Source organism: Calypte anna, chromosome 2 (genome assembly GCF_003957555.1).
Source record: "Calypte anna isolate BGI_N300 chromosome 2, bCalAnn1_v1.p, whole genome shotgun sequence".
NCBI classification, from domain to species: domain Eukaryota; kingdom Metazoa; phylum Chordata; class Aves; order Apodiformes; family Trochilidae; genus Calypte; species Calypte anna.
Genome location: NC_044245.1, coordinates 78,832,288 through 78,857,399, shown reverse-complemented (window position 1 = coordinate 78,857,399; position 25,112 = coordinate 78,832,288). Strand labels below are relative to the sequence as shown.

The 25,112-nt window shown below is 38.5% G+C and overlaps 1 protein-coding gene across 1 annotated transcript in view; it reads right to left on the bottom strand.

Moving 5' to 3' along the window:
- CTNND2 (catenin delta 2) overlaps nucleotides 1–25,112 on the bottom strand; it is a 522,813-nt gene that overhangs the window by 72,433 nt on the left and 425,268 nt on the right. The window contains exons 12-14 of the mRNA XM_030444848.1: nucleotides 19,436–19,553; nucleotides 15,330–15,515; nucleotides 2,604–2,777 (exon numbers count right to left, since the gene is read on the bottom strand). Coding sequence (XP_030300708.1) covers nucleotides 2,604–2,777; nucleotides 15,330–15,515; nucleotides 19,436–19,553 — 478 coding nt within the window. The remainder of the gene's footprint in view (nucleotides 1–2,603; nucleotides 2,778–15,329; nucleotides 15,516–19,435; nucleotides 19,554–25,112) is intronic.

Below are 25,112 nucleotides of genomic sequence, written 5' to 3'. Positions count from 1 at the left end.
TTGATATTATTTGGCTTTAGAAGGAATTCCTGCAACTGGAGCAGTGCTAAAAATGTCCTGCAGATTAAGATTTATTATGTGTATGCATTGATTTTAAGTATATGCATCAACAAGACACTACATTCCCTGAAATAATGAAAACTTTCAGCCTCTCTCAGCTGTTAATCCTTAAAGCTACATACTGCTTCTTTTTTTTTTTTTTTGTGTGTTTGAAATTTTTGAAAGCAGTCTGGGGAATTTAGACACATATCACCTGCTAATTCTAGTGGTAGATGCTTATCTAAACCCCCCACACTATTTTTATTTTTTTTTAAATTATTCAGGCTTCCTTTTATCTGCTCACTTTCCCTTCATAATGGCATTGGTTATGCACTGTCTGTGTTAAAAGTGTGACCTCTTGGTCACTAAGGAGGATTAGACAGCTTTTTACCAGAGGAACCAAAAGAGTGAAACAGCTAGGAAAGAATTAAACAAGTATATCAATTTCAGTGTATTTTCTTCCAGAAGACTCTGTATCTTTGGAAGTGTGAGCTTGCCTGATGCTTTTTCTCCCTCATATATTCTAGGATAATTTTGTAATCAATATAGTGCTAATTGAAAAAAAACACACAATTGCTGTTGATATTGACAATTTTAATGCAATTTGCTTTTTCACACTTTCACTCCACCATAATGTTTTTCATTAAATTTTTCAAGTAAAAAAGGAAAGGAATTCAGTTCCCATTCTGTTTACAATTACAATTTCTTGGAGGAACCAAAAAAACTAAAAATCTCTGCTAAGAATAACCTCTTCTTTTAAGGGTTTCCCATTTTTTATTTAGGTCATTTTGTATCTAGAAGACTTCAGTAGAAAAGAGAGGTCAAAAGGTGGAAACATCAATGCTTAAGTAATCCTCGAAGATGATCATTCTCCTCACAGAAATGGCTACTATGACATGTGAAATTAAGGATACTCATTCTGTGTCTGCACATCACTTGTAGAGAATTGGTGAATCTTTCGAAAAATAGAGCAACTTGAGAACAACAGAGCTTTTCCCATGGGATCAGCACTGATAGTATTGATTTTCAAATCAGTTTTTATAACATGGCACTTGTCAAGGAGCTCTGCAGAGCCTTCCTTCCTTTCCCTGTACACTTCTGCCAACTTAAGTATGACAGGTATATAGATTTATTGGTAATGGCATAAGGGGTACCACTTGGATTTTAGCACTCCTGTCAGTTCTGGCAAAAATGTATGCATTGTTTTTGCATTTAGATAAGGCCTACACCCATTCCCAGATGGCTAAAACACATTTATTGTATTTCTGTGCCAGGATTACACAATCTGATGTGGTCTACAATATGAAAACAATAGAAATATAGTACTCTTCAGACACAGCTTATACAAAGCATTTTGTAGGACAAAAAAACCCCAAATCACAGTACAGATACTTTGTTACTCATTTCATGTGTCACTGAATACAACAGCCAAGGGCATTTTAGAAGTCTGGTGGAACACAGTGCTCAAAAATATAGATTGCTTGCCTCTGACTATCTACTGAATCTGACAACTCAAATTTCAATAAACTTGATGGAAAAAATAAAACCCAATTTATTAGTGTCCAATTTATAATTTCAAACTGAATGCCTAATAAAAATGGTATTTACGTATCACATATCAATGCCCAAATGCTTAAACCCAAACAGGATACCTTCTGAGACCTAACTTTCATAACTGCATTTCCCTATACGTGTGTTTTCATAGAAACTTCAACATTCCCAGAGAATTAACTTAAAATTAATGTATTCTTTTTATAGAATAGGATTAAATAGTTGGTACTTTCACCCAATCAAACCAATCTATCATAAGGAAAAGGACGAAGGAATTGCCCTAAGAAGTAAACCAGACTCAACTGTCATCTTGCATTTATTCTAAATTTGTTTTAAATTTAGAAATATATTAAAGGCTAATACATGAATTCATAATTTATTTCCTCAGTTCACTGCAAACAATATGAGAGAGAAAAATTGATCTTTTGATCATAATTGAAAAGTAGAATTAACTGGAATGGAGTGCCGTGATTGAGCATTTCCTTGCTCACTATAAATATTTAATCTCATTGTTGACATATTTAAATAAATTTTTTTAAAGTAAATGGCTAGAGTGCTTGTGTTGCTGTCAGAATTTATAGCTAGCTATGCTCTTGCCTGATTCTTTTAAGGAGACAGAATATCAACCTGTTTCTGCATTGACAAAACAATATGGTTTCATTCGATTGCCACTGGTGGCATTTTGGGCTCATTTTTCATGGCTCTGTCACCACGGATTCATAAAGATTTTGATTCTCCCCATTTGGATATTGGTTTTCAGTGGCAACTTTTCAAACTTAACTTGACCAATGTGATTTTGACTGCTGTATACTGACATTTGCTATGACAGAACTATCTGGATCAATTCAGATGATTAAAATACTATCTCAAATTTGACTGCAGAGAGTTCTGTGAGAACAGAGAGTTATTCAGCAACCAGGAGCATTCAGATACATCTGTATCAGCAATCTGATGTAATCTGTAGGTGTTTTTCTGACTTGAAAAAGAAGTAGATATCAGGTTAACGTTCCTACCTTCCAACTCCCAGCAGCCAAGTTCTGCAGTGCTCCTGCTGCCCCCTCCAGCGTGTCTGGATTGGAGCACTCAGAAAGAAGTGTGAGGTAGGGTTTGACTATTGAAGGGTGCCACAGCATCTGGATTCCTTTGGGTGGTTCTGCACAGTCTGGGAGAGGTCCTACGCCATCCCACTGTTGGAAAGCACAAAGCAGACTGTCAGCAAGGAACACCAAAAGACTTGAGAACTGCCTCAGTCAAAGCTCCAGTATCTACGTGCACACATGTGAAGGCATCTGCCCGCAAGCAGCTGTTCCCAATTTTAACATATCGTGATTCTTCCCAGAGAAACCAAACTTCCTAGTCAACACTCCTCACAGAAGAGCTATAGCATTGGCAGAAATCAGTGTTTTAGCTAGCTGATACAGCAAAACCACTTTTTGCTGCATTTATTTTTTTGGGTGGGAATAGAAGCCCAGTGAAAGTCAAAATATCTTTAGAGGCAAACCTAAAACTTGCATATGAAGAGATTCTTCTTTTTCACATCTTGATCAGTTCTCTGCATTCTCTCTCTTCTCATGAGAGGGAAAAACAACCATGTAAAACACTTAAATGGAAAACTAAATCATTCAAGGCCAGGAGGCCTCCATCCTCTGAAAGGCACCAAGCGTGAAAAGCCTTCTTCAACTACTGACATCTCACAGTGTGTGTGGCATCATTCAGCCACACAGCCAGCCAGCTCTACAGGCTGAGACTCCCATGGAGTAGCTAGAACCACTCCTCACAAAACAGGCTCTTCCTCTCATCACAAATAGAATTTTGCCATGAAAACAACCCTAGCCTAATACCCAAAATGGGTAATACTAAAACCTGGACAACACACATGTTATTGCACAAACCCCATTCCTACCAGAAACTTTTCCAGGAGAAGTGTGATTTACCTCTCTAGTGGAATCCATAATACTTGAACCGCAGCGTGAAGCATCTTAAAAGTTGGTACTTCAAGAATTTTTTTTGCTTTTTGTTTAAATCAAAGTAACCTGTTATTTCAAATGTGATTTTAATCTGTAGATGTAGTATATATATTTTTTTTCCCTCTGAACAGATACCTAAAAGATTCATAGCTTTAATATCAGGATGAAAAAGAAGCCCTTTTAATATAATCTCTTTTCTAACACCTCTGATGTGCAGATTGGATGTCATGATACAAAGTAAACTTCTTAATGTCATGGGTTACCACTTACTGTGATTATCTAGGTTAAAAATCTGTACCATAACACCATAAACACCTACTAGACATACAGAGATAGCACAAACTTGCACTGTGAAACGATCTAGATTCTCTTGTTTTCAGGAACTATGAATCATAATTTTATTTAAGCTAACTTTCAATATCTACATGCAATTCAAGATACAATCACTCAAGTCATCTAATAACAACTAACATAAATTAATTTTAGCAAGGTTTTGCTAGATTAATCCAGAACACTATTTTTTCTAAATTAAAGCAGCAAAAGCCATCAAAATGGAAAGCCAGTAGGACCATTTAATATATATGAGCATTTACTCAAACCCAGAAAGCTGCTCAGATATGAAACTACATGCACCGGATGAAAATTACCACAATTTCAAATATCTGGAACATCAGTGTCCAAGAGTGGTTGAGAAACTACAGAAAAATGGCCTTCTGGAGAAACAATCCCTTCCAGTGACACTATTATAGGGCTGTGCCTTTGAATTTTCTTAATGTATTCTTGCCTTTAAGCCAATAGGTTGATTTCACTATATGTGACTCAGTTCTCCTTTTTTTGTCCCTACAAATCACCATCCTTGGCAGAAATGACTTTTTGTCAGCTCATAAAAAATACATAAAAACCTGCTTCTTATTTTAAATCTTGGAATCCAATCATTTCTGCTGTCAAAATTCTTTGGAAAACAAATTAGAAACATGTCCTATAGGTCCTATCTGACCTCTCACCAGATTTGGGCTTCAGTAAGCCCACTAATGAAAGACCTGTGCTGTCCAGGGCACAAATTCAGGCCTTCAACCATCTCATTCCAATGTGCTTAGATTATGGACACACTGAACACTGCACAGGGTACTTCTCATATTAGTTCATGGACAAAGTACATGTAATGCATCAAATCCACTAAATCAACCCAATACGGTTTTTCCTGCACATGTGGGGATATAACTTTATATCAAACTCATGTATTTTTCATCTTAAAGATTGATGATAATTATGGGAAATCAGCTCATATAGAGTTGTATATACATTTGTGTTGTATTGGTACTTAAAGAGCACTAGAAATTATGTTTGCCGAAAAATTAATATTTAATGTGGTTTTGCTGTTCTGTCCAATAATGAGAAAACACTCAGAAAAAATAAAAAAGACAGACAAATTACTGCATTTTCTTGCCCTTCTTGCAACTCACTTTCAGCACGATTGTCTTAATTTATCATCAGCTCTGGGGAAAGATATTTTTCTCAAGATGCTGCGATGCCTCAGGGTTCTTGTAAGGGTAATGGAATCTACGGTGCTTCACCTGCGTGTGAACTGAAGGTGCAGTAAACCCAGTGACAGCAGATAATGTCCTACACTATTCTTCAGCCATGGTGTGTGTGCTGATAGCACCTGAGCAGCATGCACAGGGAGAGTTTTAACACCAACCATGCATAACATAAGTGCTGTGCTTATGGTAGCCTCTTCAAGGACAATAAAAGAGGACACAAAAGATGCTGCTGTAGCCACTTTCTGAGAGCTAGAGGGCAAAAGTGACCCTGGCCAGTCACTTGTCTTCACTTTCAGCAGTTCTCTGCTTCAGCTTGTGTGATCTCAGCTAGCCCATCACTGAAGAGCTTAATGGATTCTTGCCTCTTCTGTGGAGCCAAGACCAGTGCATGCAGCCATACAGCCCAACTGTTGCAGGGTATGCAGGACTGATGCAGGCCAGAAAAGAAGCTATTGCAAAGGACATTTTCCAGATCTTAATCTTTTTTTTTAATTATTTTTTTTATTTCATAAATATAAACATCAATTGACTGAACAAAAGAAATATTTTCCCCAAAACGATAGCACAGTACATTTCCTCAAATGGTAGCTAAGGCATGGCAGAAGTTGCTTTGTAGGACACATTGCTCAATATTAATGAATCAAGGCAGTGTGCTAAATGACTCTACCCAGCGAATTACTGTAGCAGTTACTGTATCATGGCATCAGAAAAGAGGAGTAGGTTCTCTTTGAGATAGGCTGTGGATATAGTAGGAGCCTCCGAAAAAGAGGATGACTGTATCCAACTATTCTTCCTAGGTTTTGCTAAGTCGGAAAAAAAGAGCCACAAACCAATATTCCTTCCAGGCTTCCCTCCTTCAGATGAAATTACCCACATATATTGTGGTTGGAACTGTCAAAATGTTCATTACGTGGCTGAGATACAAATCTCTCATTTCCTGAAACTGGTGCAAGGAAAGGATGAAAATCAAGAAGAATAAAAAGCTGAACATAAAGATCTTTAAGAGCAACAGACTTTGGAGATTAAGAGTACTATAAAAAAGTTTCCAAAGTTTTCACATTATTAAGGAACTCTGTGAGGAGAAAAAGATCACTCATTTAGATGCTCCCCTGTGCCATACAACACATCATCTATCACCTTCTTTCTCATTTTAATGAAAGAAAATCCATGTTCACAGTATAATTGTACTGAATACAAGAAAAAGCTTCAACTCGGCAAGAACAGTACATTCTCTGTAATATGCTTTTTGCACTAACAGCCTCTTGTTGGTGGGCTTTGTCAGTAAGGAGTGTCACAGGACAATAGCTTTTCTCTCTGTGGTAACAAAAAAACATCATTTTATTTTCATTTATTAAATGTATTTTCCATTCTCCCCAGCCTATGTGAAATACCATGACTTAAAAAAAGAAAATTCAGGAAAAACGCAAAGAAAAGCCAAGAATTACTAAAACCATCTTGATCACTCCAACTGTCAGACTATCTTAAGTGTCTAGGATCATGCTGTAGCTGTGCTCTTTTTATCAGCAGTGAAAAAAACATTGTATCAGCAGTTTAGCAATGCCAACCAAAAGGATTTTTGAAATGTCAAAGACTTTTAAACAAAAAGCCTCCCCCCAACTGGAGGACAATGATGTCTCATCCTGAATATTTAGTGGCCATGGAAGCCTATGCAAGCTGTCCCCAGGCATTTCAATCCAACCATTTATTTTGAAAACCACTGTCCAACAGATGCATTGGTGGATGCTGTCAAGAGTAGAAACCAAAAATTAAGCAACAAAACCTCATCAAAGTCACAGAGCTTACTTTCAGGAATGATGGGAATCCAGGCAGCTGATACAAAAGAGGCAGGAATGCCATTATTTAAATCAAGTCAAATTTCAATCCAGATATCCAGGTCTTAAAAAAACAGGTGGTGAATATAAATGAAGGTGTCTACAAACACAGAAATTATGGAAGCAGGGAGAGGTCAGAGCTGCTGTGGTCTAAAAACACATAGTCCCAACAAAACTGGGCAATGTCTGGGTATAGTTTATTGGAGAAATAATGGAAACCTTCCCAATTTGATGCAACAACTTTTAGGTATTTGAGAAAAGTGTAAACATTTAATTTCTTTGAATCTTTATTATTCTAAGCTATGAATAAATCCAAATTATACTCCAAATTACATATAACATTCTTAAAAGGACTGCGAATTGATTAGTGCATTTTGTCTTTGCTTAAAATCAGACCCCTCCCAAATAAAACAGGATGGAGTTCAATCCAGGGACAACAATCTTTGGCATCCTGCTACATGTTCTCCTAATCCCTCTCCTCTCCAAAGGAAGTTGAAGCTAATGGGCTTTGCACTGTACTCCACAAACTGACAAATACATATTATATTGAGTAAATCTGCAGCTTTGACTTCAAAAAAAACTTGGTCATACATGACACTGAGAGATTCTCAGGGTATACAAGATGTTTCTGTGCAAGCAAGCAAGAACTTAAAAATGGCTGCTAAGAAGTTCTGTAAGGAGCTGCTCAACACTTAAAACAACACTTAAAAGGTATTGCCATTTCTCTGTGTCTGTCCTTATTAATTTGGTACAGCTTGGTGGAGTACTGAAATATACCTGGTAAAATAAGGGTCTCATGACATGAAAAAGCCCAACAGATTTCTTATTTATTCTTTATGAAATATTTTTGCCTTAAACCTGCTATTTCATCTGGATAGAATAATTTAGAGCCCATTTAGCTATCATGGTAAAGAGGCATGCCAGTCAATTCACAATGATATATAACTTGGAATGTTGCTGTTTTACCTAAAGGCTCCTGACAGAAGGCAAAAGAAAAGGTCAGACTCATTTTAAAAGTGCCGCTTCCAATCAAAAATCAGATTTGGGGTTGATCCTAGGCTGACAAGAATGATCACAGATGGGAAACTCAAAAGGAGCATCAAGCCAAGAAGTCAGCCTGTTTCTTCTTTGTGAAGAAAGGAAAAGAAATTAAATACCACACCACATATGTGGTGATACACCACATGTGTATATAACAGGCTGCATAACAAGAAATAAAGTAAGGATTAGTGACAGTTCCCTGGCTCTTATACTGAAACTGGACCATACAAGTTATTTTCCTTAACTGCTTTTTCCCCTAATCTTTGTTTATTGGATGGCTTAAAAAATAAACCTATTGGCAGCTTTGAGAACACCTACAGCAGTGACAAAATTTTCCAAAGTGGAAAAAGGATTTCCAACTGAAAAGGGACATAAAGCAGAGATGTCAATGTCTCCCATGTCCTAGTTGGAGGTGAAGGCCTCTACAGATAAGAAGCTTTGTGGGGTTAGGGCTCAGTAACAGCTGATCACAGGTCAGCAACAGTGATGGCAGAGACAGAAATGAAGACTGGTGAGTCTTACTTATCTTTCCTAAAATGCAGCTTTGCTTTCTGTTTTTCTGTACCTAATACCAGTGCTATACCTGTTTTTAATGCAAATCTTGAGAATGTTTGGTTTTCTTCTGGCATTAAACTTGCAGAATACCCACCACATCTCACTCATCTGAGCCCTGGTAAAGAGCCAAAGAAAGGCATCACAAAACTCCCCTTTATTCTGCAAGGAGAACCCTTGTTTCCTGCAATCCTTAAATGGGAAACATGACTTTAGACCTCACTATGAATTGAAGAAAGAAACATCTCTTACTTGTTATCAAGACATAAAGAAGCTGTCATTGGTACATACAACTTATATCATCACTGGAAAATATATGCCAGTTTTTTCTTGAAAGGACTTTCAAAGAAAAGCATGTTGTTCTCCTCAAAAAAATTGTGACTACAACTAAAATACAAGCTAGAGAAATAGTGGTAACTATGTCCTAAATAATAAAATAACCTTTTTTTTTTTTTCCCCCAGAGAAAACTAATAAGAAAGCAGACTTTTAACCTTACAGAAAGCTTCTCTTATTTAATGGTTTAAATGACAAGCTACCTAGCTGTATATGGGATTCTTTCTTTTTTTTAAAGTACAGAAAGCTGACTTCATCCACACCCACTCTCTAAAATTATGCATCTGGTACTATAGCCTCATTACAGCAGTTTTGTAACCAGCAGCTTTTAGAGAAGTTGAAGACTTTTGTTTAAAAATTAGAATAAAAAATTAAAATAAAAATCAAAAGATCAGCCCATAACAGCCACTTCAGAGGGAGTTCAAGAAGAGACACAGGAGAAACCAAGCAAAGGACTGAAGTTTACAGTAAAGGGAAATTACAAAAATACATTCACTAAAACCTGAGCAGTTTTTCCCCATGCTGTTTTGTGAACCCTATCTTCTTGAGAAAGACTGAAACAGTCACATTTATTACCTGAAAATCCCATGGCACTGCCTAAAAAGAACAATACCTATACCCTCAATGCATATTTTCTGGAGTCATAAAATGTAGCGGGCTGCAGAACTGGAAGTTAGTCCCATGTACTGAAGCAATGTGACTCTTTGAGATGTGTCTGTGCCCTTTGCACCTGACAGGACAGGCAAATCTCCAAGCATTAAAGGAATCAGGCAGGTAAACCACTGGGGTATTAATACAGGGCTGAACCGGGCTCAGTGTGCCTGTAAATTACAATCATAAGGAGCCTAAAGAAAGATTTGTTTTTATATTTGAGAAGAACTTTTCTGATAGGCAACTAAGTCTGTAGAGACTAGTGTGAACATTCTATTACAAACTGCCTGAAGCTCAATGCTTTCTCTTCTCAAGGCACCTGGGTAACTGACTACTTTTATAACTCTATTGTCCTCCATTCCTTAGAGGTTTCCTTCCGCATGTTCCAAACACACGGGTGTGTGCAGTTCTTCCAGTGTTTCAGATGTTTTAAATCATAGAATCATAGAATTGGCTGGGTTGGAAGGGACCTCTGAGATCATCAAGTCCAACCCTTGATCCACTACCGCTGTGGTTACCAGACCATGGCACTGAGTGCCACATCCAGTCTCTTTTTAAATATCTCCAGGGACAGAGAATCCACTGCTTCCCTGGGCAGCCCATTCCAATGCCGGATCACCCTCTCCGTATGGAAACTCTTTCTAATGTCCAACCTAAACTTCCCCCAGCACAACTTAAAGACTGTGCCCTCTTGTCTTGCTGAGAGTTGCCTGGGAAAAGAGACCAACCCCGCCCTGGCTACACCCTCCTTTCAGGGAGTTGTAGAGAGTGATGAGGTCTCCCCTGAGCCTCCTCTTCTCCAGGCTGAACAGCCCCAGCTCCCTCAGCCTCTCCTCATAGCATCTGTGCTTGAGTCCCTTCACCAGCCTGGTTGCCCTCCTTTGGACCTGCTCCAGGACCTCAATATCCTTCCTGAACTGAGGGGCCCAGAACTGGACACGGTACTCGAGGTGTGGCCTCACCAGCACTGAGTACAGGGGCAATCATTGCATCCTATGAAGATAGAATAGGCATAGGTATACCTTAGCTATTTACATGTAAAACACTGTCCATCATGAGTGTGATCTTCAGAACTATGTTATATTTCAGAGGATAAAGGCTTCCCTGCTGAGGTAATTAAAGGAATGAACACTCTCAAAACTGCATCCCAAGGAGAGCATGAGATCTGTTCTGAGGGACTGAACAAGCAGCAGGTAAGAGCTTGAGCACTGCAATCAAAGTGGTTATGAAAGCCACCACCTGGAAAAAATAGGAAAGTCTTGCAGAAAAGTCAGGAGATTACTGTAAAAGAATATGTACATCTGTAATACACAGGGCAGCAGTCAGCACGTAGGGAGATAAAGCGTGGTGAAAGGATGAGTGAAAACACCCTGCAAGCAACAGAATGTGTGGAAGAGCTTAGATGAGATGAGTAAATTCTGATTAAGTTGAGAAACACAAGATGATTCTGTTGAAAACAACCCCAACAAAACATCCAAAAATTCTGATTTTTCTTGACATAACAGAGAAACAGTAAACAGCACTCCTGATTGACACAATACAGAAAATGAAAATAATCTGGGTCCCCGGTTAGTCCTACTTTTCAGTAGTAGTGAACATAATGGGGTCCTGAAAAAACACAAGACCATGACAGAGTCAAAGAAGCAGAAAGAACAAATTTTTAAAAAAATATAATTAGACTGGGTGGTTTCCAAAAGAAAAGCCAAGTGAATATAGTTGTATGCTCATTTTTGCAAAATAAATGGACAAAACAAATTACCTTTATCCTTACCCCAGTTGAATTGGGAGTCAAGCTCTATCCTATTAATATAAAGGCAGAGTTGCATGAAAAACATGAGTTTTTCTTTCCTGTTTATGACAGTAACATGGGAGATGTGTATGTGGCATGGTGATCGTGCTGACAGACTTCGGTCAAATTTGGCTTTATGAGCATTCTGGTTATTTGATAACATCTTATAAAATATGCACAGTCAACAAATAGCCAAGGAACATGTAGTGAAAATAATGCACTCTGTAGAAGGTTCACAAAGCTCCTCTGAACTCCAACTTGACGAACAGCCACACGTCAGGATTGGTATTTGTCAAGATGGGGTAGGTTGTCCAGATTTAAAGAAATGGGGATGAGAGAAGAAAAATTTTTTTTTTCTAATGTTTGTAAAACAAAGTGGACATACTACAGAATTAGTTCCGGAAAGAGTAAACTTATTTCCTTGCTACAGAAAATCCTCATGAACACAAGCTTGAAAATAAGTGCATAGTTTCACTTTTCTTTGTATTTAAAAAATTATATTAAACCCTCCAACTAGGAAAAAAAAGGAGATCTGGAGACAGTTATTTACCATGTTGCACGCTGATAATTATCTCCCATAGAAACAGACAAAAGATACCCAAGAACAAGCAGAAGCATATATATTGTACAGGAAATCAACCATCAGTTCTTGAAGAGGAGAAAGATCTTTTATAAGTATCCTTTAAAGTACAGAATCATAGAATCATTTTGGTTGGAAAAGACCTTTAAGATCATCAAGTTCAACTGTTAAACTAGAACACAGTCAAGCCCATCACTAAGCCATGCCTCTAAGCACCATACCTATATGTATTTTAAAATACTTCAGGGATGGTGACTCAACTACTTCCCTGGGCAGCCTGTTCCAGTATCTATCCAGAACATTTTCCTAAGATCAAACCTAGTTCTCCTCCAGCACCACTTGAGACCATTTCCTCTTGTTCTATTACTTATTACTTGGTAGAAGAGATTGACATGCACCTCAGTACAGCCTCCTTTCAGGTAGTGGTTAGATAGCAACAGGGTCTCCCCAGCCTCCTTTTCTCCAGACTGAACAACACGACCTTCCTCAGCCACCCCTCAGACTTGTTCTTTAGACCCTTCACCAGCTTTGTTGTCCTTCTTTGAACACACTCCAGCACCTCAGTGCCCTTCTTGTAGGTAGGGGCCCAGAACTGAACACGGTACTCAAGGTGTGGTCCAACGCCAAGTACAGGGACAGGATCAATTCCCTTCTCCTGCTGGTCACACAGTTCCTGATACAAGCCTTCTTGGCCACCTGAGCACACTGCTGGCTTTATTCTTCTGGCTGTCAACCAATACTCACAGGTCATTTTCCTTTGGGCAGCTTCCCAGCCACTCTTACTCAAGCCTGTAGGAGTTGTTGTGACCCAAGTGCAGGACCTGACACTTGGCGTTGTTGAAACTCACACAATTAGCCTTGAGACATTGATTTTGACTGCCCAGATCCCTCTGCACCACCTTCCTACCCTAAAGCAGATCAAAACTACCTTGATGTCATCTGCAAATTTCATAGGAATGTGCTTGATTCATTCATCCAGATCACTGACAAAGATACTAAACAGAACTGACCCCAATATGGAGCCCTAGGGAACACCACTTGTGACCAGCCTCCATTCAACAAACTCTTTGGTAACAGCCATCCAGCCAGTTATTCAGCAAAGCATACTCTCATCCAAGCCAGGAGCAGCCAGCATCTCCAAGAGAAGGACTTACTGAAGTCCAGTTAGGAAACATCTGTTGGGAGTTTTTTGGAAGAAAACAGACATGTGAGCAATCCTGACTAATTAGCTTTAGCCAGAGTGAGCTAAGGGCCTTGAGGCCCAGCTGCAAGGTTATTAAAAGATCAGCTATGTGCAAAAGATAAGGGAGTTGGCAGCAGAAAAGAAGAATAACAGGATGGGAAAGCATCACATAGACAGCACATAAACAGTTGTATTTAACTAGTTCTGAACCCGTGAGAAGAAGAAAGTTATGGCAGATAAAAAGGTGCAAACAGGATGCCTGCGATCAACAAAGCAGGACAAGAACGATAAGCAGTACCCTATCGCAACGTGACAACAGGTGTGTGAACAGCAACATGCAGCCAATCAACATGAGCCACACAGGTGCTAAGACCTTATAAATGTAACGCTTTGCTTAATAAAATCAAGCTTTGTTGCTAACTCATATTGAGTCTTCTCTTTGCTCCGCAAGCCCACAGCCTCTGACAAATATCCACAGCCTTTTCCTCATCCACCTGCTTTTCATCACTCCTGCTGACTGGCACTGATCACCTGGTCATCCACCATGTGCCATGTCATGGCACTCAAGATGTATCTGCTCTATAACCAGTTAGACTTACAGGCCTGTAGCTTCCTATATTCTCTTTTCAGTCCTTCTTGTAGATGAGTGTCACAACCTCCAGTCAACTGGGACCTCCCAGGTTAGCCAAGACTGCTGGTAAATGATGGAAAGTGGCTTGGTTAGCACTACTACCAGCTCCCTTAGTACCCTTAGGTGGATGCCATCTGCCCCTATAGACTTGCATGTGTCCAAGTAGCGTAGGGGTACAGAGAACTCTGACAGGAACAATGAAACAGTCAGTAGCTCAAAATATGAACCTGAGATCCAGCCATCTCAGAACGAATATAAAAGGAAGAGTTAAAAAAGAACTCCTTAGAACACTATAAAAGACTTCAATAGTGTGTGTGTGCACTCATGTGTTGGTAAAAAGAGTATCAAAAGAGAAAGGAGAATGTCTGTATGACCCGTTCATATCCAGAAAAGCTATTTTTTGTCCTGCGCTTTCAAGAACTGCAAATATAGTGTAGGGGAGCTGTTTATTTTCAAACAGGAATTGTAACTGCATTACTAGTTTGCTTTGGTACTTTTTGTCTCACTGTAGCCTAACATAGGAATCTCAACAAAAGACTATAATAAATTCAAGTTATCAGATGATTTTAGTTTTTGATTAGAAGAGTAGGTGAAATTAAAACGTTACTAGTCATGAGTGATGCATTTTTCAGTACCCAAATCTTAGTCTCTTGATAGTCATATACCTTTTCCACATTAACATAATTTGCCTCTATAAACTCAGGAATCTTTTCAATACTAGTTTGCATAATTTATGCAAATACCCTGTGTGCCTAATTGCTTTCTCAAATGAGTATTTTCTTTGAGGAATCTGAAATAGAAAAAAAAAAAGCTAAGGATGAGTAAATCTAGAAAGAGATGGAGAACCACCTGCTACCATCACAGGTGATTTGAAAAAGTTCCTAAATTGGTAGTCATTCTCATTGTTATTTAGTGTATGTACTGGTTCAACAATGGCTCTCTCTGCAATACAATTGTCAGCATTACCTGAGTTTTAAGTTGTTAATGGGAAAACAAGGTGATAAATACACTTTTACAATCAACCCAGCTAAAACAAAAACCTGCAGCACTTCAATAACTTGAGGAAACTGTCAAGACTGTATTTCTCAATCTTTGCTTGGTTATTACATTAAATATATCAAAATATGCACATTTTTTCACTCGTTCAATCACCTTGCTTCATTCACTCCAGTACAGTTTTCTTTCAAGATGCAGAGGCAAAGTACAAGGGTAAGCAGAAAAGTACACAAAAACCTGGTGTCTGCTTGCATGAAGGTTTTTCAACACACATGTAGCTGTGTGGAAGTACAGTGTAAAGTATACGAAGATTACATCTGAATGTTAGGACTTACTTTTTCCATTATAAATGGCATCCTTTAATAGACCGAGCTGTTTGCATGCACTATTTATGGCATTCACAATGTACCTGTGACTACATTTTCCAGGTGCCACCATGCCATGTGCAACTTTTGCAAGCAAACATACTTCCTTTTGTTACTCCAGAGCCACACTCTGCTTTAGGCTCTCAGCTAACTCACAAAACCAACCATTTTGTATATTATCTCTCATGCACTTTATTTCGAATACAGGGCATTCATTATTTATATTTTAAATGATGATTACTTCAACTGCTGGCAACACAGCTGCAACTTTCATTACCTGATCTTGTGATTTCTTTTTCTTCTTCTTCTTCCCCCAGCACCCTGAACTCTCTGCATCTTTTCCATTGGCATCACCACAGAGTAATCCATCAAGTTCATCTGTTCCCATCTGCTGTCCCTGAGATGTTTCTGCAGCTAGCCTGTATGAGAGGTTCCTCAAAATGCACACACAGTTTTCAACGGTCTGAAAAGTGTGACAAGAAACCAAACAAACCAGAAAACAAAACCAGAAGAAAGTTAAAAGCCTTCCATTGCTCACTGTATACAAAACAAAAGAAGTATCATTGATCTTTGCACACACATTTTCCCCCACAATTCTTTTCTGCTCAGTTCTGAGTGCTCCCTAGGTAACAACAGCTTAAGAGATTTAGAAATTTTTATGTAAAGATACCAGTAATGTGGAAAATATGTTTCTGTGAGTTGTTTCATTGTCATTCTGAATTTCACACTGGAGCCCAATGTGAAACGTAAGCTGAAGTAAAAAGCAATCAAGAAAACCTGAACTCACACAGAATATCAGCAAACTCCCACTTCTGAACCAAAAATGTTACAAACAGGAAACTGCAATAGATTGTGGGTTTGGTTGTTTTGTTTTTTTCTTCTTAAAGCCAGAAAGGATTTTTTCTGGCATTAATTCTCTGTAAATTGCCAAAAAATGGGATTTTAATTCCACTCCACAAGTATATATAGCAATATATAGCACCAACAGATGATGGTTCCCGAGTCCCAAAAGTAAGATTAGGAATCTCAGGTTTTTATTGCTTTTACTGCTTCTTGCCAGGCAGCAGATAGCTTATGAACAGCCTTTCTCTCTCCTCCATTTGTCCCCCTAAAAGGTTGTGCCTTCTGTAGAAGCTGTTGGCTGGAATCCACAATAAGACAAATTAACTGATAATTGAGCATAATTTCTGCAAGTCTAAAAGAAGTTCAGTTTAGACTTGGTTAAAGCCCACTCATTTAATTGGCTCACTCTGGTTTGACTATCCATAATAAGCAGGATATGAGTTTTTGGAGGCAGGGAAAGGATGGTTAAAAAAAGCCATTTGATATCTAGCTATATTTATTTCAACTGTTCCTAACACTCCACAGAGATGAAAAGTGATAGTCACTACACCCCAGCTCTGTTGCTCCATTAACCCAGAACAGAATGACTGTGAGGATTCAAGCTCTGTATTACTCTGCCGTATTCACCAGTGAGGCAAACAGATGAGGATTCATTTACTTTCATACACTGCATGAACTTATGCCAGGTATGCATTTGGCACACATTTTTTTCAATGACATTAAGTTTCAGAGATTATACTGAAGTCAGACTCATAGAGACAGTAATATCTATTTATTTATTTTTAAACATAGGTGAAATTTCACATTATATATGTAGTAGTTTGCAATATCCAGCCAAATGCATAAATACATGCAGGAATACATATATATATATATATATGGGTAGAAAACATTCTTAGTGTTTCTTTCACCCCTGAAAGCTTTGCAGGCTTCATAGTGACAGTATTTTTTAAAGTTTGCTGCCTTTTTCACTTTCAACATTTCCATATGTGAATTTTATTCATTCCTGCTAATATTTACTTCTGCACAGTGATAGCTTGCTGAACTTGAAGCTTTGTGTGTTTGTTGATTATAGGGTTTTAATTTGAAGTCACCTTTTTATAAACAAGAGTTTTCACACTTACAGTACTCGTGTCCAAAATAAATAAGCCAAGTCCATACTTGGTGTACCAAAGTGTTACCTCACATTAAAAACTGATTAGCAAATTTCCAAGGCTTAGTGCAACCAACACCTTCTTCACTAAAGTGAACTCTACAAGCTGAGAAAGTTGGCCCTAGTCATGCATTTGGACGCCCTTTACTTCTTAACTTGTAGCTTTGAACTTTAAAGGATCCTTGTTTTTCTCATTCCTATAGATATTTTTCAGTCTCATCATAAGAGGATGAAAATATGTAGTCTTTATACTTAATTAGATCAAATTAAAATTATGAGCAGTAACTTTGCTCAGGGAGGTAGAGGAGTCACCATCCCTGGAGAAATTAAAAGACTGTGTAGATGCAGCATGTCAGGACATGCTCCAGTGGGTTTTTTCTGGGTTGATGGTTTGACTTCATGACAGAGGTCTTTTCCAACCTCGACTATTCTGTGATTCATTAGGTAAGTTTTAAGCACTCTTAACCTCACCAAAATGACGAATGTCTTTAGCAACAACTCTCCATCTGTATGCAAGTCCCCCATCCTCTTTCAAAGCATGCAAGAGCAGGGACCAGTTTTTCAGCTTTTAGCCTCTAACAGTACCACAGTTATCTAATAGACCAATTGTTGTGGCATTTGGAAAACAACATTTATTAACTTTGAAATAAAGCTCATATTTTTTAATAATAGCACTATTTTTGAAACTAGATTAAAAAGTGATTTACAGCCAGTTAAATAATTTAATTAAAATTATATTCTGTTTTGGTATAAAGAGCTAGCAAAGAGCTACAATATGGTGTTTTGTATTTAGCTGCCCAACTGCAACAAACCTGTTAGACAGGAGGATAAAACTACTAAGGCAGACAAAATATTTTTTCTCTTATTTCTGTATTTTTTTTCTCCATATATGACTTAGCCTGTAGTTTCTTTAAGGAACACAAGCTACAAATGACAATTATAACAGTCTGTATTAACAATGAGACAAAACAGGGAGCTTACTGTCCTCATTATTTAGATTTGTTAACAGTAAAGCAATCTTGGTATCAGTTGGGTCACATACAAGGAAACCGCTGAAAAAGCAGCAGCTGAGCTGTGAGATGGGGCATAAGCTGAATGCCTCTTCCACCTCCCACTCTGCTCCAGTGAAAACCCTCTCGCTTCTTTCTGTCAAGCAAGCTGAATCAGGGAGCTTTGAAACGGTCCCCAGTTCAGCTCTTCAGAAGGTAATGAAGCTAAAAACACCCTCGCATTTGGGGACTGTGCTGCAGGAGGTGGCTGGCTGCAGGTTTGCTCTGAACCCTGGTGCCTGGTGCCTACCTTGTGGGTGGACTTCCTCTGACTGTCACTCTGCTAAACTTTTATTATATACTAATGGGTTGTGGGGGTTTTGGGATCGATTGTTTGTTGGTTTTTTTTTTCTTTTAAAAAGCAAAATCATGCTCCTAGCCCAGCACCATATGCTATAAACATCTCCTAATTCCTCTCTCCTTCCCCTGAATTCATATGCAATTTTCAACTATTTGCCTCAGAAAGTTCTGGGCATTATCTCTCTCTAATCCACACACCCACAGTGATCTGTGAAGGATCAAAAAAACCCCAGAGGGTTTTAAAATTTTGCTGTGTAAATGGCTTCTCTCCCTTGATTCTTAGCAGTTTGCAAATGGACCAAGGCTGCCTTAGAGCAGCAACAATTAATTTATCAACATAAAGCAATTTATCATCCAAAAGCAACAGGCTTTTGAAACTGGGCTTTTTCTTCTTCTCTGGAATACTTCCACTTGTTCCTAATCTTTACTCTGGAAATGCTTGAAGTCTTTTTAATTAGATAGTGCCTTCCACCTTTGGAGAAGCCTGTTTATATCCTACCACTTCAGAGAAGTAAAGCTGACATAAAAATACATCTTTAAAAAGTTGCTATTGAAACCATTCATCGATCTTCTTTCAAGAACAAATGATCTTGGTAGTACTGCAAACCTGCCTATTAATTTCCTTTTCTTTTTTTATTTTTTTTTCTTGTAAGCCTAACACACTGTTACTGGCTTTGTCTCATACTGAGTACTAAAAATCAATCTTAATCTAAACCTGGCAGAGTACTGTAAGGAAGTTTACCTGGTGTATGACATATTTGCTCTTCTTAAGCCAGTATTGTATTTTCTCCTTTAATAACTCAAGTGGGAGGATGACATGCTTACCTGTGCACATTATGCAGGCAGACACAAATCCAGCGCTCAGCAAGCACACAAAAACACACAGCTCAACAGAAAGGAAAGAAAAAAAAGGAGCTAAATTATGCTTCGCTAAGGCATCCCTCACAGTGCTTTCTTTTTAAAAAAATAACACTTTATAGTCCTGATGTACCCTGAGCACCTGGATTTCTTGCTGCTGAAAAGACAAAGATGACAAACCTTACTATCAATTTCACTGCTCCCCAGAGCAGACTGGATCACGTACAGCAATGCGTCCGTCAGGCCATCACACTCCCTCATCCTTCTGCGGGCCTCCTCTCCAGCAGAGCTGACATTCCTGCAAGGCAACAGAAAGGGTCACCACCTCCACACCTCCCATGCCCACTTGTCCTCCTGAAACACCCTCACAATTAACAAACAGATAAAAACAGTTGTTTGGGTTTTTTTTTTCCTCCTTTCATCAGTTAAGAGCTTTGATCAGTGAAGACAGCTGTGAATGAGCTGAGAAAAATGTAATGCAGAAGGGAACAAATGGAAGACTTCAGGTTCTCCACAAGAAGGGGATGAGAGGTCAAGGAGCATGCACCTACCTGAGGTGGGAGACTCATGGTCTACAAAAACTTGGCAAAAGGTTGATCGTTTGTCTTTACTATTTTTATTTTTTAAAGTAGGTTTTATGTCTGTGAGATGGCATTTTTTAAATGTGCATATTTACATACAAATCAAGCTTTGAAAAGTCTATAGAGGTTTTTTCAAAGAATTCTCCTTGGATTTGAAGAGCCCAGTAGTTATTGCTCTTAACCTGAGAGAAAAATATTATCAAAGCATAATATAAAACACCTGGTATTGCTTGCTTCTCATTTTACATGAGTATTTCCCTTTTTCTCTTTCTGAAAGAACATTAATGCCTCAATCTTCTCTTTATGTATTTGCTCACAAGTTGTTTTACATTGCAAAATTTAAAATCTCAGCTTGTTATAGTTATTCTGCTCCTCAAATAGGGCCAGAGGGCCTTATGAACACATTTATAAAAACACAATTAAAACAAATTTTACTGGATAATATCATGTGTCATAAAGCTCAAAATATTGATATTCAAAGAAACAAATACGTATGAATGAGCATACATAAAGAGAGTCTATACTTGCAAACATCAAGCCTACCTGAGAAAAATTGCTTTCACATTTGTACAGCGGTTTTAATTTGGAACTGCATGAATTAGCAACCTCAGTAATGAGGGAAAACTTTTCACACAGTGGTACACTTTAGTAGGGGAAGACAACCCTCTGCTGTAGCTCCTCTCTCCCCACTACTACAGTTTATAAAACAGAAGAACAGACAAGACCATGCCAGCCCTAAATACTTAATGCCAACGTATGGAAACAGAAGGGAGACCATTGGCCCTTTGATTTGGGAAGAAGACAAGGCACTTTCCTACTCTTCTGTCTTTGAATAGAAGATGGAAAAATGATGAGAATCCTGGAAAGGAGAATGTATTTTAGATGGAATAAAAGAGGTGAGAGGACTGAAGTATAGGTTTCCTTTTGATTCTTTCTTTGGTCTACCTACTTCATCCTGTTCTGCTTCCCTATCATCTTAAAAAAGAAAAGAAAAAAAAAAAAAGCATTCCATCTCACCAAAGCACCAGAGTTTCCCTGATCAAATAATCTTACAACAATCCTCCCAGCTTCTCAAATGCAAGTTCCTAATTGACCCTGCTCCCTGAACACACATGCTTTCCCTATTATACTTGCATCCCCATACTGTCCTAATTAGCTCTGCTCTCTCACATACAAGTTGTCCCAATTAATTCAACCCTGTTAACTTCACCTCTGCAGGCAGCCCAACAAAAACATACAGTCCAGGAACACTAGAATGAATTCCTTTACCTCCCTACCACACAAATTCATGTCTTCCACTCTCCTTGAAACTCCCCAGTTCACCCCACATTACACACCAGAAATGTGCCCCTTGCAACATTTTGTTTTGTGCCATTATGCACAGTTGTGTTGTCTTGTTCTTCATCTGGTCTCTCAACTCTGTACCTCTTCCCCTCTCTGCTGCTACAAAAGCAGAGTCTGGTCTTCCAGATTGGTCTTCCTCCAGATCACGAGGAAACCCTCTTCTTTCATCCAGGAATTTGGGTCTGGAGACCATCAAGTGGAAAAGAGTCCTCCACTGCGTCTCCCTGTGACATGATGGAAACTTTCTGACTTCTCTTTGGGTGACAGAAATCAGAAGGCAAAATTATAGACCATGGTTTCCCAAACACAATGCCCATGCCCTGTACTTCCAGGGCTGGGGACTCTGTCTAAAGTGTATTAATGAGTAGACTGTCCCCATATTAAAGGCAAGTGCTCCACCTTAAATTCCTAAAGGGAAGTACACCTAGGAAAAACAGAACCATGGATCTGAAAAGTGTATTGGGAGGCAGCATTCCTTATCATGAATCCCCCTTTCATGATAAGGGGGATTATCATAGGATAATTCATGGACTTCTGTCTGAAATTCTACTCCCTCACCTCCATTGGAAGATAGAGAGTTGTAGCCAACCCTAAAAGAGTAACTGAACAAATTATAATAGAAGGATGCTTAGGAAGTGTTCTCAGCACACCACTCTCCCTTGCACCACTATTAAAAAAAAGCAAAAAAAAAGCTGAAATATTACTGAATCCTTTTAAAGAGGATTGGATGTAACAGTCTGTACTAATATAATGTATTTAGGCTTCTTCATTTTCTGAAGTTACATATACTGAGTGCAAGCTTTCAAAACACAGACTAAAGTACTGGTACAAACACAGAAACATTCTCCCTGATGTTTCATTGAGGTGGTTTCTCCTTCTCTCTAGAATGGCCCAATGCATGTCACCTTGACTCTCCAGAGCCTGCTGAGACTGGCACCGACTCAGCTCCTCTCCCAGTTCACCAGAAACCCCCTCCTCACCATGACAGCAATGCAGACAACCTCATAGTCCCTGAGCTGTGAGCTGTCAGCCTCATGCATTTGCAGGCAAACAAAGAACACGAAGCCTTCATACAAAGTAATATAGACACACCAGGGGCACATCTTGCTCAGACAATGTATTTCTTTGCCCTGTGTGAAAGAGCTGTTGAGTTCAGCTCTTCTTTTTATCATCCTTTCCCATTATGCTCCAGATGCTTCTGTAATCAAGAGGTGGATATACTGAATTCCCATGACTGCTTTTCCTTTTCTTTTAGAAGTCTCTCTCTAATTTCTGCACTGACTCATAGCTACTACAGCCCTACCCAGTGTGGTGTATTTATTTACGTGGGAAATGCCTTAAAAAACAAGACAAATTCAAACCGTGCATGAACATTTTCATAAATAATAATTTGATTATTTAAAAACATCCCATTATCTAACTATTCCCATTTCACCTCTATTGAAAGAATCTTTGTTAATTGACATCTTTCACAGAGGGTAACATCACCATGTTCAGGTTATGTAGTTCTGTAGAAGAGAAGCAAGTTCCAGATTACTTGAGCTGTCACAGGAAACATGCTGCTATCTTAATTTTCTTGTTAAACATGCTGTAGCCATCAGAGTGACAGTGAGTTAAGACATGATTTTTCATTTGTGTAAACATTACACTACAGCATTTGCAGCATCTACTATTGGCAAAACGTACTGCTAACTAAGCACATTTCTCCAGTGTTAGTTTCCAAACAGGCCAAACCACGTTTTCTGGATTTTTAAAAAGATGTAGAAACACAAAGCATAGGTTTTCAGGGAAAAAAACCTACTTTTCCATTCTAAAGGTAGCCCAGCAATATCTTGATGGCCTGCTAAATTTTCGTCCTTCAAGACAGTTTTTTTCACCAGGTATATGTAAAGTACAGGCTGGCATTCTGAATCAAACACGACAAGGAGTCCTTTAGAATTCCATAAAACAGTAAAATTGATTTCAAATGGAATACAGTTCCATAGGCATACCAAGAATATAAAGTGCTGAAGAATAACTCTCAGCTTAGCCAGAAAGTCCCCCTCAGACCTCTAAAAACCAGCTAATGTAAACACCCTCTTTGCAGGTGAGGAACACCAAGAAGAAGATAACCAGAACATAAGCTCAAACCTATGTCTCATCTTTTAGAAAAAAGGCAAACTGGTTTTGCTAATAATCTAGGAATGGAAAGATAACTACAATATTCAATTTTCGGTTTTATGGGAAGCTATCATATCATCCCCTGATAATTAGCAGTGGGCATGACCCTCCAAACACACATAAGGGCTGTCAATCCAATGCTCCATGGATAAGGAAGTGGGCAGTATAAAGGAGTGAACTGTGCACCACATACCTGATTCCTGTCAATCTTGGCACTTCATTTATTCAGTATAATTTAATGTAACTGACAGGATCTGAGGTGGGGGAAGATGGGTGGGAGCAAGTAATTTCTTTCTAATTCTCAGAGTAATTTTCCATATGCTCAGACAAACTGTGGGAAGCTTTGAGCAATATTCTTATAACTATAGGGTAGCTAAATCCACCTCCTTATCCAGGGAAGGGATATGGAGTTCTGTGGAAGATCATCTCAAAAGCCAGAGCACTAAAACACATCCCCTCTGGATCTGGGAAGATTTAGCAAGCTGTTGACACTATTCCCAGTAGCAGTTCTACAAATCTCAAAGATATAATTAAATAACCTACAGAAGCACCTGCCCTCCTTGAGCATGGTCAGGTAGCATCAAGGACTTTGACCTTTCCTGCACCAGCTACAGGTCTTCAGACAGCAGATCTCACTGCAGTCTTGAGACCAAATTATCCCTATATAGCCAAGATGAAATCCAGATCTATCATCCATAAGGCCCCATAATTACAAGAGGAAGCATGTTTAATAATGTGGCATTTTTACTTTGGATTGACTGAAGAAAGGAGAGACATGGGAAGAATATCCTAAATGTGGTAGACCTCTGAAGTTAGGTACAAAAATCTTAGGTATAAAACTTTAGATGTGTCCAAAATACAGCTTTATTTAAAAAGGTTTTGTGAGAGAGAGACTAATTATAACTGCCTGAATTTTTTTCCATTCTTCTACTTGCTATTATAGCCATCAGAAAGAAATTTTTCACAGAAAAGAGGAAAGGTTTGTACAATCCAAGAATTCTAAAACCTCCTTTACTTTTGTAGGAATTATGTTTATGTTTCCCTCAGCACAGTTAACAAGGGAAAAGACCATAGAACAATGCTGAGTAAATGAGTTGTATCTGACACACTGAGCAGTCATTTTTAAAACATGATTCATTAAAAAAAATTTAAAATTCCTGAAAATGGCCTCCTCTACACATGCTACTTTACATGCTGCCAACTTGTATTTGTCTGAGTAAGCATTCTTGACCAGGGGCAGAGCCACATCTTGGTGGCAAGCTGGCATCCCTAGTTCCATTGCAGGACGCAGTGAGTGGTGATGATTCTCTGAGTTACTCTGCAATGTACTGGATAATCATGCAGAAGCTATTACTTTTTCTGTGTACTTACAGCTGTTTCTATACCCATTCACTGTCTTTGCTGTAGTAACACTGACACCAAAAAGAGACAACCAGCACCATGCACATATCCAGCAACTGTGCTCACAGCCATCAGCAGTCCCTTGACAAACAGAGAATTTTAAGGGCTTTTAATAATTGAGCAGACCTTCAGTCACATTTTCTTCTCTGCAAGTATTCAGTGCAGCCTTTGGACATACAGTAACTAGATTAACTATAGTAGTTACTACTGTAACTTTTAGACAAATTCGAATTTTTTATCATTATTTGCACACTAAGATTTTTAAAAATCATCCTTTTCTGCTGAAAACTAAACTAGCTGGTAAGAGTAGCTATTTCTCTGACAACAAAAATTTAAACAAGGCAGTGAGACAAAAATAAGAAAACACAAGA